Genomic DNA, 16,890 nt, shown 5'->3' on the forward strand with positions numbered 1-16,890 from the left:
ACAAAGATTTGAGGATTTAGAAGAGAGATAAATGCCATCCTACCTAAAACCATTAGTTCAGCAGCAAAATATATGACACCGTGTTTATTCTCGGCCACACACTGGTACATGCCAGCGTCAGACAGGGTCAGCGCAGACACTGACAGGACTCCGTCCTCCACATGGATCCTGTCCTGTGAAGAAAAGGTTGAAAGAAAGCAATTATTCTCCTTACACTTACAGGTAGCTTCTGCTTTCTGCGGCGCGCTCTGGCAAGTGCTGGATTTGTTTAGAGGTGCTGTCAATGGACGCGGATCAAATCGGGATGCTGTTGCAAAATAATTTATCGCTATGAGCACAAAGCACAATTTTGTTTTCTAAGTATGGAACATTCATTTTTTTCCCTATCCTGTGCACTTTTGGTCCAGTCTATGCAATATTTGAGCTTTTTGTATTATATCTGCACTTTTTCATTTATTTTCTCAGTATTAACCATATACAGTACAGCACCTACTAGTGTTTTTTTTTAATCATTAGCTATATTCTGTACTATAAATATGAAACAAATTAGATAAAAATGCAACTTTCATGGTGAAAATCATATTCTGAATCGTACAACAGTAAAAACAATAAACCTCAAATAAAAGAAGGATATTTAAACATTAGATTTGAACAATATCAGGATGGTTATTGCTACAGTATAATGCATGTAAGAGGTAAGAAATTAAGTGTCAGAGGCATATCGAGGTCAGCCAAATTTAAAAATCTCAAAATATGCAAGACCACATGTATTTCTCTGGTGGTCTAGAGTTAGGTGTAGTGCTATATACAGTATATTTCACAGAAGATTAAACCCATTGTCCCTCAATATGAAGGAGCTTAAACATGCACCATGAATAATGAAAAACAAGCACTGACTCCATTCAGATAAAATAGAGCAATCTCTCGGGAGCCGTACACATCCACTTTCTAAGACTCTGTAATCTGCCAAGGTAAAGCAGAATACGAGACAGTTACATCCATGTCTCATCACTGGCACACCTTAGTAAGATGTTTACCCTCTCCTCTCATCGCACTCTGAATTACACTCGGGAAAACAGCAGTGTGTTTTATGCCAGGCTCTCGGAAATGAAAGGAAGAGCTGAAGCTGAAGATTAAGTCTTTAAAATGAAACACTTGTAGGTGGCAGACGACAGCCGGTAATTTACCTCTGAGAGGAGCTGTTGGCCGTTCTTCAGCCACGTGTAGGAGGGTTTGGGCCTGCCGTTGGCTCGACACTCCCAGTAAAGTCTCTCCTCAATGGCTAGAGCCGTGTCTTTCATTGTCTGGACCCACTGAGGCTTTGCTGAGGACACAGAATTATCCTCGAGTGAATTATCTGACAAGAACCAGAGGGCAGATTTCGAGGAAGGAGCATTATCATATTAAATAAGCTGCATCTAAATAAGTTCAAAGGAAAGCGTGTGCAGATTGGCAGCCCAAATTAGGGGGGGGGGGGGGTCGTCAATGGGTTTTCCTTTAAGAGGCTAGAGGAGAGAAAATTGAATTCAGTCTATCAGTTACATCTCTTAAATGTGTCAGCAGCCCGAGGCAACCCAAAGATTAACATTAAAACCCGAACCACAAAGGAAGAAGCTCTCATGACCGGCGAACAGCACCCGATACCAGCACTCACCCCCCCAAACTGTCACCTTAATTCTGCGTATAATAAACGTCAGGTCCTGCTTGTTTCCCATCCAGCACACAACCCCCCCTAAGTCTCTCATATATTTACAGCTTTCAGGAAATTTCATGGGTTTCATGAGTGCAATGCTCATAATAAGCACAGCTCACTTCGGTGGCACTGTACATACTGTCACTTCCAATTTCACAAGTGTCATTTTTCCCTCTTTCACAGATTCACAGGAAAACACAGCGGCTGAAGCAAGCCAAGAACCCAAAATGTAATAGCTGCAGTGAAACGCTTAAAATGCAGGAAGAAGGCAGAGATTTGTGTGTGCATTAAAGTAGCGTGTATAACAATGAGCTCTTGCTATTATAAAATTACTTATAGCTTTTAAACGATCACATTACAATTGTTGCCATTTACAAAGTCTAACGACGTGACAATTGTCGACGTTGCTGAAAGAAGCAGAGATATTGATTGTTTACCCATTTTGTCTAACTCAATTGTCTGTGGCGTCGTCTCAAAACTCAAACAAAAGTCGCAGTACCATAAAAAGCCAGCCGACCGGTGACTGTGTTCTTCCCCATCTTGTTCTCGGCCACGCACTCGTAACCGCCCGTGTCGTCCTGCTGAAAGCTGGGAATCTCCAGCACGGCGTTCGAGTACTTCATTTTGACTTTGCTGGGGAAGGGAACGCCGTTGGCCCTCCTCCAGGTGATTTCTGGGACGGGGCTGTGAGACACATGCGAAGGAAGAGCTCAGCGGGGAATCAGGTGCAGGTGTCTGTAACAATCTGTAGCAATAAAGCGTCAGATGGACTGCAGAACTTATTTTTTTCGTTTTGCTGATAAATGGTCAAGACCACGGGTGTCAAAACAGATTGGCCCAGCAAAGACTCCAATCTGGCCCGCTGAGTGGTTTTGGAAAATAATCTTTGGAGACCTTTAACTTTATTTTTATACATTTTACAGCTTTTCCCACTGATGAAGACCTCCCCCACTGTCATTCATACTAAAACAAAGTAATGAAGTACCAGATAAACAATTAAATGATCTTATCTACTACAGAAATGTCTTTATTTACAATGGGTGAGTAGAAAAAAAAGACATTCTCTTGACAAAACCTTTGTTTTATAATTTATGATAATTTTACACACCTATTTCTTACAATTTAAGCCCAAAGAGTCATGTTGACAGATTTCCTGTGGGCTGTATGTGCCCCCAGGATATAAAATGAGTTTGACATCCCTGGTCTGGACTTAACCCATTCCAACGACAAGTTGCTTTCAGACCAATCGTGGCTTGATGCCACGCTCTAAGAACCATAATTGCTTAGAAATCCAGATGTTCCTTGTATGGAAAGAAAAGACAGTGAAAGATTAAAAACATGCTTGAGGAAATCCAGCTTACTTCCCAAGGGCGAAACATTCCAGCGTAACTGTTGATCCTTTCGCGGCGGGTACATTGTCTGGGAAATTAACTTCTATTTTCGGCTCGTATTCACCCATCACTCCTATGAGGACCAAGCACAAGAACTTGCTCAGTATTCCATTATGCATGAGTTACAAGCATTACGGCTGGCATTATGGACCAAACAATAGCACTGGAAAGCTAACAGAGGAAAAAATGAAATGCACATGAGCAAACGCTCTCTCATGGGTAAACTAAACTCAAAATCGTGCATCGCTTAAGAGTACAGTCACCAGAGTGTAGCCAAAACCCAGCGAGGAATAATTTAAATACACCGAGCATTATTTTTCATCTAGAGATTTTTTTTTAATCTGCTATTTCAAAGCTTGAGTAGGCAGTTCCTAACCTCTGTTGTGTTTCATTGTTAATATCAGCATTCAGGAAAGGCACTCAAGATCGCGACCAGAAAGTGATGCAAGGGGATTTAAATTTATGCAGTTACATGTACAGTACACTGAGTAGAAACTGGCTGAACCACCAGAACACTCAATGTAATGGTCCACTGACGTATGACTTATGTTTAATTCATTCCCAAGGCAATCTTTATTCACTCGTTCTATGAAAGCATAACAGAGAACAGAACAACACGCTGCTGAGAACAGGCCCGAGAATTCATGTGAAAGCAAAGAGAAAGCTTTTAAAGGGACTGCGAATTATAAGAGAAGCTAAGTCAGCAAAGAAGAGATTTGGGTGCTTTGTTTGCTGGCCTACATTGAGGAGCAACTATTTACTTACAGGCATTAGCCCTCTGTGACTCAACTTCAGTGAGGTACAACGAGATAAAGAGCACTCTCGCTGGCGTAATGATTAAAGCCACCTTAAAATGAAAGGCCCATAATGCGAGGCTGAAAGGCAATACTTGTCACGTCAAAGGCACAAGCTGTGTCTTACCATCTGTCCTGAGGATCAGAGACGTGGGGGAGCTCTGAACCTTGCCCTTTGTGATGCTGTTCATCACTACACACGTGTAGTTGCCCACATCAGAGGGCTCCACCTTGGCAATGTAAAGGTTTCCCGTCTGCTGGGAGACGAAGCGCCGATTGTCTTGCTGAACGAAGTACGGGTACTCATTGAAGATCCATGCATATGTAAGGTCTGGAAGGCAAACAAGGAAGCGCATGAGACGATCCTGGATGCTCTCTGATATTAAATGTGATTAAGAGAATTAACTGTGATTAGAAAAGGGGCTAATCAGTGGCAGCAAGATTATGTTTTAATCACACTTCAGCAGGACTCAAAACAACAGCAGAGTTTACCTCCTGAGGAAGTGGGCGATCCACAAAGCAACACCACTCCTTGTCCCTCTCGGACGGACACTGCGCTTCTGGTGTGAACTTTGAAATGATCTAAGTCTGACAGGGAGGGGAAAAATGAAAAGGAAGCTTACTGTAGGATGTCACATATCAGGGGAGTGCAAAAGAGGCTGAGTAAAAGCTTTCTGGAAGACACTGACACAAACCCATAAGAAAGCTGTAATGAAAATTGCACTTCTGCAAGGCCTGAGGGAGAACAAAAGCAACTGAGACAAGTGAGGCTCTGAAACAGAAGAGTTTAGACAGACTGCTGAACCCAGGGCCTGAATGAGATATGAGCGATATGCCATTTTGTGAAAAAAAGGAACTTGGATGTGAAAACCCGCCACTAACTTAATTTATGTACATGTTTGTGTAAGCGCTGAAATCACAAGACTTGACTTAGCACAGAATCTCAAATAGAAATCTATCCTGCAGCAGCAGAGATGGCCGAACAGGTAAACACACGAGCCAATCATGTTGCTGAACTGCGGCTCGTGCACAGAAGAGGTTCATGACGGTTCATAGCCTCTGTATGAATCGTGTAAATTAGCCTGGCATATGTTCAAGGCTCTGGTGGGAGGAGCGAGAGCCATTCGCTACATCTGCACTCTGAATTGAGTCGTGATGAAGTCTGTAAGGCTGTGCAACTTTGCATGTGCCAAGCAGAATTACAATTTGAGGATTTATAAACTTCATACTTCAACCTTTACAGTTTTTTCTTAAATCAGTGCTTTACAAGGTAGAGTTTGTCCATTGTAAGAATAAACTTTTGGATCTCTCTCTATTCATTTTATAGTGGTTTCAAAATAGCTGCCCAAAAACTGCCTGAGGGGGACCAAGACATTAATATACCATGACGAGATATGCTGCAAGAGCTCATAACACTATAAGAAAAAAGTTGAAACGACTGAAAACTTTTTTTATTGAGCTACACCTTAAGGTATATGTACCTAGTAATATTTTTTTCTTGTTATTATTCTTTTGTGTTGCATCCAAATATTGCTAAGAGAATCTGAAAAAGAAAAAGAACTATAGTTTTTCATTGGAGACTCCTTTGACGGTTAATAAAATGACTCAAACTTTTTTCAGAGAGGTTAGATTATCCATTATCCGGTCATTATTCTCAAGTCATTGTTGTTAAGTTATTAAAATGTCATTATTCCATTTTTTCTGACCATCCCATATCTTAAAAGCTTGTCAAAAAAAGACCCAAAACATCTGCACGGCAAGATACCACCACCGAGTGAAGGTGTGAAAAGGCGCTTTGTTGCGATCTGCATGAAAGGAAGCCTTAATGAATAGTATAGAAGTAATAAGTATTCATTTGGTTATTCATTTGAGTTGTTTACCTGCTTCACCAGCAGGAACGTGATGTGAAAGTACATTTTTTTTACTGCCTAAATTATTATTTTTGTAGCAATGCATTGTAGTATAGTTTGCACTGCAGCTTATATTCATTTGCTTTGTTCTTCCTTTTTCATAAAAGTGCAGGTATGCTGTGTTCTGTTCTTTTTTTTTATTCTTCAGGCTCCAGTCCTTATTAAGTTATTCTTCAAACACTACTTGTGCAATTTGGTAGACTACTTTACCCCAGAGTGCATGCAACGAAACTGGAATGACTTCTGATTGAAGCAAACAACACAAAGTGAAATAGCAACTCTTAGTCTGCATGACCATAAGTAAGGAAGCGTCATCGCACTCAGATTCTTCCCATGTTACGTTAACATTTAATGCGGCTCCCCACTGAACTTGCTGCGTGCTGATAAATACTGCAAATAAAGCGCTTCCATTTTAGTGTACGTCTGCATTATTTGTAGTTAAGAGCATTTACACACCCGTGGTTTTTTGTAGTTAAAACTCTGACTGTAACTTACAGGCAAACTGAAGACTTGCTCTTCTGCTGAGGATAGCTCCTACTGTGTTGTAGGCCATACACTGGTACATCCCTACATCCTGGTAGCGGTCCAGGCTGCTTATAATGAGGTTGCCCCCAGACAGACGCCGCCGACGATCCAGACCCAGATTTATGAGAGTCCCATTCAGTGACCATCTGTGAGGGCAAAGACACCATCAGTCCCTGGCAAAACACGCAGTCCCCTTCTTCCTTCCAACCAAGGTGGTCTGACAGGAGGTGAGTGGAGAACACAATTCACTGTGGTAACTCACTTGGAATAAGAATAATACACTTTATGTGGTGTGATTTGCGATGGTGCCGAGGATTTTAAAAGGTTGCTAGTTGAAATGAACTCTTGTGGTTAGGACTTTGGCCAACGATTCTTTTCGGCTGTGATTAAACTTCCTTAAAAACAAACAAATCTGCAAACACAACTGTGTTGTGTTCAGGCAGGGTTAAGGACAATGGAGTTGATACATGTGTGACTGCCAGCAAATTATGGACAGTTCTGTGCATCAACTTGATAAACTTTGCTTGCAGTCATTTGAAAAGAAAGTACACCCTCTTTAAATTCTAAGGCTCGTGCATCAGGACACAATGAAAATTAATTGATTCAAAGTTGATACAAGGTTACTACAGGCTCAGACAAACAGATGACGACATATTATGCCATGCCATTATATATTGAAAAAAACAAACAAATCCCCACCCAAGCAAAATGCAGAAGCATGAAAAAACTAAGTACACCCTTACTGATTCCCCAGGAATTAAGAGGATGAGAAACAGCCAAGTGCTGCTAATCCAGTCCACTTGATTAAGTGATGATCAGCAAGTGTAAGCACCTCTATAAAAGAAAGATTTTTGGCAGTCTGTTGGTCTGTAAAGTTCAGGTGTGTGTTAGCAAAATGCCAAGGAGGAAAGACATCAGCAGTGATCTGGGAGAAGCTGCTGACCATTAAACTAGGAAGGGTCTAAAGCACATTCCCCCACAATTTTAAGTCCATCATTCTACAGTAAGAATGATTATTCACAAGTGGAAAAATATAAAGACAGCTGCTAGTCTTCCCAGGAGTGGGAGTGCCAGCAAATTCACCCAAGGTCAGAAAGGTGACCTGCAAAAACCTCAAAGCAACATCTGAGTTAGCATTAAAAGTTAAAGTTCATGACAACTCAATTAGAAAAAGGCAAGTATGGCTTGGTTGGAAGAGCTGCCAGGAGAAAACCCTCTTCTCCCTAAAAATCACACGGCTGCTCAGCTAAAGTTTGCAAAGCTGCATCTGCAGAAACCACAAGACTTCTGAAACAATGTCCTGAGGACAGGCAAGACCGTTGTTTGGCCACATTGCACTGTGCCACATTTGGAGAAAACCAAACGCCGAATATCAGCACAAACACCTCAAACCAGCTGTCAGTGAGTCGACAATGAACTCTTCCAGACTTCAAGCTGACTGAAACCCTGTGGTGGGACCTTAAGAGAGCTGTGCATAAACAACAGTCTACAAACTTTGATGAACTGAATCAATGCTGTAAAGAAGAGTGAATCAAAATTCCTCCACAACAATGTGAGAGACTGATAAAGTCACGCAAAAAACTATTCATTCATGTTATTGTGGTTATAGTTATTACCAAAATGCAGAAACATTTTGCAGAAACCAAAATGTTTCTGCATTTTAGCTTATTTTTGTTAAAATAAATAAACAATATATCATATATTGTTCTACATCTGAGGTTGTATTTAAGTAACTTTAGAAGCTGATAAGGACCCGATGAATTTATTATCTGCTGAAATTTACCACCTTAGGATTAAAAGAGAGTGTACTTTGTTTTTCGAGACTGTATGCTGCTTGAGCGAATCATATTTTTTTGTACCTGCAGTCTAACAGTACCGTAATCATGCTGCCATGTCTATATATCATTAATTTACTCACCTAACAGATGTCCTTTGTGTCTGCATAAACCTTGAAGTGCAAATTTCTTTACGGTGTTGTATTTTTTCCATTTTTCTTTATTTAGCTCTGCTACTACTTGCTGCTGCAGTTATCCCATTTTCCCCACAGGGATCATTAAAGTTTAATCTAGGGGTATCATACACAAAGCTGTCCTTCGCTATTTAAGGGGAGCGGAGGACAAAGGTTTTAGAAGCCATTCTGGACAATGATCATCAGTCTAACCATAATCACCTCGTCTCTGTCACATTAGATTTACATAATGTGATATTATTCCACCTTTGACTCCCCATCAGGACTAAACATTACCACCTGGCAAGAGGTAACAATGGCTCAATGTATCAAAGGAGGTCTTTTAAACTCCTTTTCACCCTTTATTATATCTTTCCAACACTTAGCAGGAGGAAGAATTAAAAAAAGAAGAAGCTCTGTGAAGCAGGTTACGACGGTGCTATCAAATAAATGAAGCACCTAAAAGAACTCTTAAAAACTTAAGGTTAATTCATTGATTCAAGCAAGTCTCATTATTCATTTTCATTCCCGCAAAAACTCTATCTCCTTTTAAATGCTATTCAAAAGCTGAGCATTGATGGGTTCAAGGACAGAGCACTTTTCAAGAATGTTCCATTGTTTGTCTTTAAGAAAAAAACATAACCCTTTCTTTCACTTAGCAAAACACTTCCTTTCTTGCTTTACTTAAGTGGCAACAAGTGGCAACAGACATGTGGGAAACACAATGGATGACTTTTCAAAAGCATATATGTTTCGCTTCCCAGTAAAAGAGAGAAGAAAAAGAAAACATTCTTAAAGAAAAATTAGCGATCAGGTGCAACAATATCAACATTGGAATAACACTGGTCATTAAAATGCACTGAATTCATGTGGATTTTACTTTAATGCTTTACATGGTTGCAGACTCATGACAATTGCAGTGGCTTCCTCCAGCCTCAGTAGAGCAATGCGCTCCACTGCATTTAAAAAAAAGGTGGTGGGAACATTTTGGGAGTATTACAAAAATCGTTTTCACACATTAACTCTGGAAAAAGTTGGCAGTACTTGGGAAGATGCCGTCTTCTCTCACATGCAGTACACATGGAGATCGCTCGTGCCAGCCATGTTCTCGATGCTGGAAATATTCAGTTTGGTTTAGAGTAGAGATCTTCCTGTGCAGAGCGTCCACAAGGCAGCACATAGGGCTTGCTAGCTGTGCATTCACCAGGGTATTATCTGTGCTGTTCTCACAATCTGTGCAAACCAGAACCCACTGCGTGGGACATTTGCATTCTCACATGCACCTCCGTCAGGTAATATTTCGAAAAGTTGAGGGCTCATATCCCAATCTGTTCAAGCATCTGTGGGATGCCCAATCCAATAAGAGCTCTTAACCCAGCGGACCTCGAGGATCTGCTACCAATGAGCTAGACTCAGAGGTCCTGAATCCATGCCCAAAAAGGTCAGTGCTGTTTTGATGCATCTAAACAATAGAGGAGGTTTTAATGGCTGATCAGTGCACGTTTATCATGCTGCACAATGAGTTTGTGACTTAACCAATGCCTCTCTGCCTGAAATATTTCCACAGCGCTGCACATAGATTGCTTACACAGAATGCAGACTGGCAGATCAATTTGCTCTCACATCTATGGTATATGTGTATGTGGACATCCTGGAAAGGAGAGAGTGGTTGTTTATTTGACACCACAGCCTGATTGACAGCTTTCCCACCAACTTGAACAAAAAAAAAAGCAAGCGCTCGATAACACCTTTGTTTTTTAAACTAATGAAATATGACTCTTCATGAACCGTCTGTGCTGCAGAAACAAAGCAATAAAAAGGGCAGAAACTTGAAGTGGCAGGCAAAACTGCCCACTGGTTTCAGAAACCTCAAATAACTTTGAAAAATAAAGCAAAATATCTCCTTTGCCAAGAAAGGGAAGCATAACAGAAACATTTGTGCGAAAAGACAGACATAAACAAGATGATGAAGTTGCTGGAGACGGAAAGGCGAAGAAAGACTTGACTACAAATATCCTGATGCCAGGACTTCCCCAGAAATCCCACATCCATGCTCTGAGGGGACCGTGTTGCTTTGACGCCACGAGGCAGACCTACACAAGATCAGGCAGGTGGTTTTAATGTTGTGGCCGATCAATACACATGCAGCTTGGTCACTGTATGCAATGAGGTTAACCCTATTACTCTTGTGGCTTACGATGAATACCTAAAGGGCTGGAATGACTAGTGATACATGCCTGCATGTTTGTGTAGGTGTCCATGTCCACTCTTGCATTCAGCTCTTAATCCCTTAGCCACCGTTTTCACCTCTTTTTGACCTGCTCTGAAGTGCCTCTGCTGTTCAGTGGTGCCACGAACATAGGGCAGGTGATTGAATGGCAACTGGAAAACTGAATTACTCCGCTTGAAACTCATTTTGTGAACACATGTTGTCTGACCACAGAGAAATCCGAGTATTCTGGATGATCTACCGGTCTAGAGCCACAGACTTCAAACCTCAGGTCAAGTAAAGGGTAGACAAGTCACCTTCTGTTTACGTTTAAGACACTCACACAGTGTAACTTTTATAGCCTGCAGCAGCAACGATGCTTTTCTATAGAAGATCTGATTTTCTCCCACGAGTTTTTAAATCAGTGCTGTGCGCATAGTATGAAAGTCTCATATCTCTGTGAGTGACAGGAGTGGCAGAGGAAAGGGAAAAGGGGGAAAAGAGAAGAAGGGGGATGGGAGAGAGCAGTGTGAGCCCATTTACACTTCAAGAGAGGAGCCAGAGAGGTGCTGAGGGCATACAGAGCCCAGCACAGCCAGCGTGACAAGACACCCCGTTAAACATGCTCATCTCACCTTTAATCAGTACATGGAAATACCTGGTCTTAGATGGGGAATGTGAAGAGCCTGAAATAATGAATGTACATACTCCACACCACTGTCATTCATTTCATCTGCGCCGGCTGTGCTGCAGTAATTCCAACGTCGAATGCCAAAGACACTTGTAATCAATGTCTGTTGGTGCCAACCGATGTCTAGCAACCTGCATCGGCCTCATTGTGTTTTATAAGAGGAGACGATCATTAAGATGCTACACATGTGTCACTAAGATACTATCTGGTAAGACAAGAGGCAGATTGGTGGTGTGTTAGTCAATATGAATTAGTAAAGCCATAATGACACTGCTGCACAGAGTGTCTATGTGCATTTCAGTCTAATTTGGAGAAAATTAATAGAAAGGAAAGCGGCTTGCTTTTCCACATGAAAACTATAATCTAAATTGGCTTTGCAAGAATGGCAAGCTGGGAGCAGCCAGGAGTATAAAAAGGTGTCTGCATCTGTATTACTTTTCTTTTCTGGGGTAAAAAGTCACTGAGAATATCCAGATGAGTACATCACTTCTTCCTTTCCCTCATCTTCTTTTTCCATTTAGATTGCGATCATGTCTCAATGCAGCTTTTATGTTTGCTCAACTAATCATTTACTTTAAACAAGCTCCTCTTTTGACGTTGACAGTTGAGAAAATACCGTCGGTGATGAAAGCAAAAGAGTGGAGAAAGTGCAAGTAACTGCTCATGAGGTGGAGAACGAGTCCGCCTGTGTTATTTTAAACAAAAGAGCAATACGGCGTTGATAATGTGCTAACTGAACTGCAGTTCAGTTAGGACGCTGGATCTTTATTTCCATCAGTTTATATTTGAAAGCTGTGTTCTGGCATCTCACTCCCATGAGTGAATGAATGTACTAAGCTGGAAGTGAGCACAAGCGGGACCCAACACAGAGTCATGCATCAGTGACTATAGATGGGACATTTAATAAGTCAGGTACAGCACAAGACGAAGTGATGGGGTGCAGGTGGGTTGCAAAGCGCCTTGCAGGTGCAAACATTGGGGAATGAGGCAAACGTGGGCTAGCTAAAGCAGCTTTAATAGTGTGTCCTAAGTGAGATTTGCCAGTTAAATGTATGGAAGAGCATCGGCAAGGCTGTCAGCTGATGTTGGCGAACATTGAGATCAGCTGAGCTGCTGGGATTCTGCTGAGCTCGACTTCTTATAAATGACTGCTACGTTAAACCCAACGAAATCTTGCAAATAATGATTTCTAAATCAGTCTTTCACCCATTTTACCCCAAACTAACATTTTTGAAAACCTGAAGAATAAAAACCTAAACGTGAATGTGCTCCTACCTGTACTGAGGAGATGGTGTTCCCTTTGCGTCACAAGTCAGAGTAGCTTCCTCTTCTATGGAGTCAATGGGAATGAACAAATCACCCGGCTCCATTCTCCATCTCGGACCATGGAATGATCCACTGTCCAGGCAATCTGACAGAGACACAATTCCAGCGTGAGCATGAAGACAGAATAGAAATCACTGTAATGGAGTCGGGACTCCATTATTACCTGATTTTTCTTAGATGGAAAAGTGTCATAAAGAGGCTTTTAAAACAGGGAAGCGAGTCTCATATCTTTGCGGGTGTTGCAAAGTGTTCTTGCAAACAAATAGATTTTTAAAAAATGAACTTCTCACAGCGTTCCCCGGTACCAGGAAGCCATTTCTGTCATTTTAAAAGTGTCACTGCTCCAGCATTAAAAAAAATAAAATACACACCTCTAGTTTAACAAATTCACAAGAAAACTTTTTTAATCATTTACTAACAAACTTTTTGTCTATGCTTGGTAAATACAAACATTACATGATTATTATTCATAGAAAATCATTCCCAGCAGAAGGGGAAACCTTTGCTCTCTTTTTATGTTACTTAAGTGTTTTTGACTAAGTGAAAAAAGAAAAGAAAAGTAAAACGCCTCATCATCAGGTGAAAGTGATGACGAAGATTGAGAGTACTGTGTCTGGATTGTGAGTGGAAGCCAATACTGCAGAGTGCTCCTATAAACCTGAGCCATCATCCTCTCTGACACTATTTTTGTCTCATTCCACAGCTGTAAATGTCCAAACGTGAAGACACACACACACACACACACACACACACACACACACACACACACACACACAGACACACGTGCGCACGCACCAGAAACCCCCCCAAAAATCCATCACTCGTAAAAAAAAAAAAAAAGGTAGTTTACCTGTCAAACAGTCGATGATTGATAACAGTAGAAGCTGTTTCCATGGCAACGTCATATTTGGCAGCCAGGGGTAAATGAGACTTTCATCCAATAAGCTTTGAAATGGCACTTGTGTTCTCCGAGAGAGAGAGGAGCTTGACCTGTTGAAACGAGAATCTCCTTGTAAAATACCAAAAACTCCACCACTGACAGCGTAACATCTTTTAATCACCTATCAAGCTAAGACAGGGGAAGTGTCAGAATTTTTCTGTCAGCGGAAACATAATCACTGTAAAACTGGAGGAACAGTTTGGTGCCGGATAGCCCTCACATCTCTAATCAGCAATGATCCAGGCAATGTCACTTTGCGCCCTGTAGTGTGGCCAACTTGAACCCGGAGATGTCTGAGGGTGATACCAGAGGCATATGGGAGGAAGTCCATGCCAATCTATTAGAGGAGCAACCAACGCCTAGGCTCATCCTTCACTTGGACAGATTCACTCTCTGGCTGCCTGAGGAGACTTGGACCTGGGAATTGGGTGCCATCCAATCAATTAGATTCACCCACAGCAGCATGTGTCTTCCCACATGCTGGGGTGAATCAAGACAGCCTGATGAGGAAGCCATTCCACCCAGGTCCGTAATCAAGGGCAAGAGTCTGACTGCTTGTAGCATGTGTTGCAAATTGCGATGCGCGCGCTTCTTGCAGGAGGGGACTGAGCGCGTAATGATGCAATTACAAAATGTCAAACATACACACAATGAAGAGCAGGCAATAACACAGCAAATAAGGGAGCGGTCTCATACACACACACATACACATATTACGAGTGCGCAGCGTATGGGAAGATTTGTGTACATTACTCTGCGCACGCATAAAAGGGAAGCGTATATGAATAAGTCGGATCTGAAAATACAAGTTTCTTCAAGTGGTGTTGCGGCCGTATTAAGGGCAGGGGCAGATAATAACATCAATCTGCTAAATGTCACACAGCCCACACACACCTACACACTAAAGTTGCTTTCTCACCATGTACGAAACACATGTAACAGCCAGCCAGCTTACACACACACACACACACACACACACACACACACACACACACACACACACACACACACACACACACACACATACCCTCACTTTCCATTTAGAAGACATAAACTGTGACGTGTGGCTCATTTGTGGTCTAATCCCAAGGCGAGTCTGGTTCAGAGTGCTACTTATGGAGGGTCTAATTGTTTGTTAGCTGCCTGCATGTCAAATCAGACACGTTGGGGTCTCAGCCAAGATTTTATTTCCTACCTTTCATGTTTTCTCCCCCCCCCCCTTCCCAAAGTCTGCTAAATTGGATTGGTATGCCTCCTCTCTAGAAGACTCCTGCATGCCTTACCTCAGTAATAGGCCCACAGTGTAAAGTGCTGGCATCTCAAGACTGAAAATTGGTGTGTGTAAAAGGTATGGAGGGTATTACAGTACAGTCAACTTCGCATGTTGCATGGTTTGCATTTGCAGCGGGGTTTTACAGGGATGGCTCTGAGTTACATGTGTTCCTTTTTTCCCCCTACACATCCAATAAATCGTTTAAAAATGCAAATTGGAGGATTAGAGAATTACACCAGTGTAACACATGCTGTATAGAGCTGTCCACACACAGATGCAAGCTGACCCACCCACCCACTCACACAGACACACACACACACACACACACACACACACACACACACACACACACACACATAAGCACACATTCACACTGCTTGCAATAATGGTGCTAACAGGATGGTGACAGAAGGTGGTGAGAAAGCTTTGGGGGGGATCGGTCTCAATCAAGGAGGGTACTTTCTGGAACCAATACACCACTGGCTTAACTGACACTTAAAAAAGGAATAAATGTATAAACACATATCTACCACCTACATCACACTCTGCCTGCATCCAAGTAACATGCTGACTGAACAAACAGCCCAGCTGGAAAGAGTAGGAGTGTACTTAGTTTGAAGGCCTGAGCTGCATTCATCACAGATTGTTCAGCTGACATTGTGGCATTAAAGTATGCAATTACCTTGTGAACGCTGCAAGGTAGAAACTGTGTGTGTGTGTGTGTGTGTGTGTGTGTGTGTGTGTGTGTGTGTGTGTGTGTGTGTGTACACCTTTGCACTCAGTGGATCGCATAAAGGACAAAGCCCATAATTACTGCTACTTCTGAAGTTTTTCTGTTTGTTTTTTTTACTTAAAATACAGCCAAAAGAACCGTAATTACACGTTTCTTACTTTTCTTTCTTCTATGTTTTAGTGCATGCAAGTCCACCCAAGCCCCATTCAGCCCTTAAAAAATGTACTGGTCTTTGGCCTGTAGGTTAGCTCTATTTCACGGGGTGAGCTGCAGTGTGGCACCACACCAGGTAAGTACCACAGGAGCAGTTAGGGGGCTGAAATGCCAGGCTGTGACTAACTGCACCCCTTACATCACTTTGACAAAGAAAGGCAGGCATGTTGGAGCCAACTCCTTAATAAAAAAAAAAAGAAAAGAAAAAGAAGTCTCCTCTTTCTAGATTGCCTCTTTAAAAAAAATAATAAATCAGCCTGCTCAGTGTGCAGGAATTGGCCGCAGTTGGGAGGTCACGTCACGTTGCTCGAGTCTAAAACAAACAATTATTCTCAAATAAAAGGCATTAGGAGCGGACGGTGCAGTCGGGAACAGCATAAAAACAGGCCGACGTGGTGGCAACAGCATGCCCGTCGCTATTTATATAAATTACACAGTCTTACCTGTTATCCCGAAATATCTTGACACCAATAGGAACCAAATTCAGCCCTCACGGATAAAACGACAAACTGCTCCTCCATGGAAACCTCGTTAGAAGAATTTCGGTCGCAATTGCAAGGTCGTTCGTACAGGTGAAACTGAGCCGGTGGTCAGTCACAGATAACGGGTAACGAAGGAGACATAAACACACGCGTTTCATATCGCTGCTCTCTCCCCACCTCCTCCTCCGTTTCCTCCACTCCCCACCAAAAAAAGAAAAGAAAAGAAAAAAAGAAAAAGCACACACGCGCGCGCGCGCGCTCGCACGCACAACACCCACGTTGTTTGCTGTGCTGAATCACATTTGCTACATCCACAGTTACGAGGCTTGACTCTCGCCCGTGTCTGCGCTCCAGTGCGAGTAAGTATGAAATGGGGCTTGAAAAAGGAACCTCGCGAGGATGATTTATTGTGCGCGTCAGAGTGCCGCTCTCCCCGCGAAGGAAGGAGGAGTGGGCTGCACGGCGGGGAGAAGGTCGATAAAGCAGCCAGAACGTGCAGCGATGGGATGGGAAGGTGGTGCGGGGAGGGATGCAGGGAAGAAGGCGCACCTGGCGGGGAACTGCGCCCCCCTGCGTCTTCATTTGGTACAGTCCTCCTGGCACACGTGCAGCCTACAGACATTAGTTTAAATTAAGCTAATTCTCCCACAGTGCCTGTTTGTGTAGTGTTTAGAAATGACAGAAAACATTAATCAGAAAACAAACACAAAACTTGGATAAACAGTTAAAATGACAAGTAGCTTTGTACAAGTATCAGGAAGT

General features: G+C 42.3%; 1 protein-coding gene across 1 annotated transcript in view; it reads right to left on the reverse strand.

Moving 5' to 3' along the window:
• The window catches only part of LOC102301181 (contactin-3), a 44,548-nt gene extending 27,886 nt beyond the window's left edge, over positions 1 to 16,662 (reverse strand). The window contains exons 1-10 of the mRNA XM_005914988.3: positions 16,090 to 16,662; positions 13,338 to 13,477; positions 12,437 to 12,572; positions 6,284 to 6,459; positions 4,371 to 4,466; positions 4,006 to 4,209; positions 3,055 to 3,157; positions 2,193 to 2,377; positions 1,188 to 1,324; positions 44 to 173 (exon numbers count right to left, since the gene is read on the reverse strand). Coding sequence (XP_005915050.1) covers positions 44 to 173; positions 1,188 to 1,324; positions 2,193 to 2,377; positions 3,055 to 3,157; positions 4,006 to 4,209; positions 4,371 to 4,466; positions 6,284 to 6,459; positions 12,437 to 12,572; positions 13,338 to 13,392 — 1,222 coding nt within the window. The 5' untranslated portion in view covers positions 13,393 to 13,477; positions 16,090 to 16,662. The remainder of the gene's footprint in view (positions 1 to 43; positions 174 to 1,187; positions 1,325 to 2,192; positions 2,378 to 3,054; positions 3,158 to 4,005; positions 4,210 to 4,370; positions 4,467 to 6,283; positions 6,460 to 12,436; positions 12,573 to 13,337; positions 13,478 to 16,089) is intronic.
• Positions 16,663 to 16,890: the final 228 nt, after the last annotated feature.

Source organism: Haplochromis burtoni, unplaced genomic scaffold (genome assembly GCF_018398535.1).
Source record: "Haplochromis burtoni strain Fernald_Lab_line unplaced genomic scaffold, NCSU_Asbu1 Contig_9, whole genome shotgun sequence".
NCBI classification, from domain to species: domain Eukaryota; kingdom Metazoa; phylum Chordata; class Actinopteri; order Cichliformes; family Cichlidae; genus Haplochromis; species Haplochromis burtoni.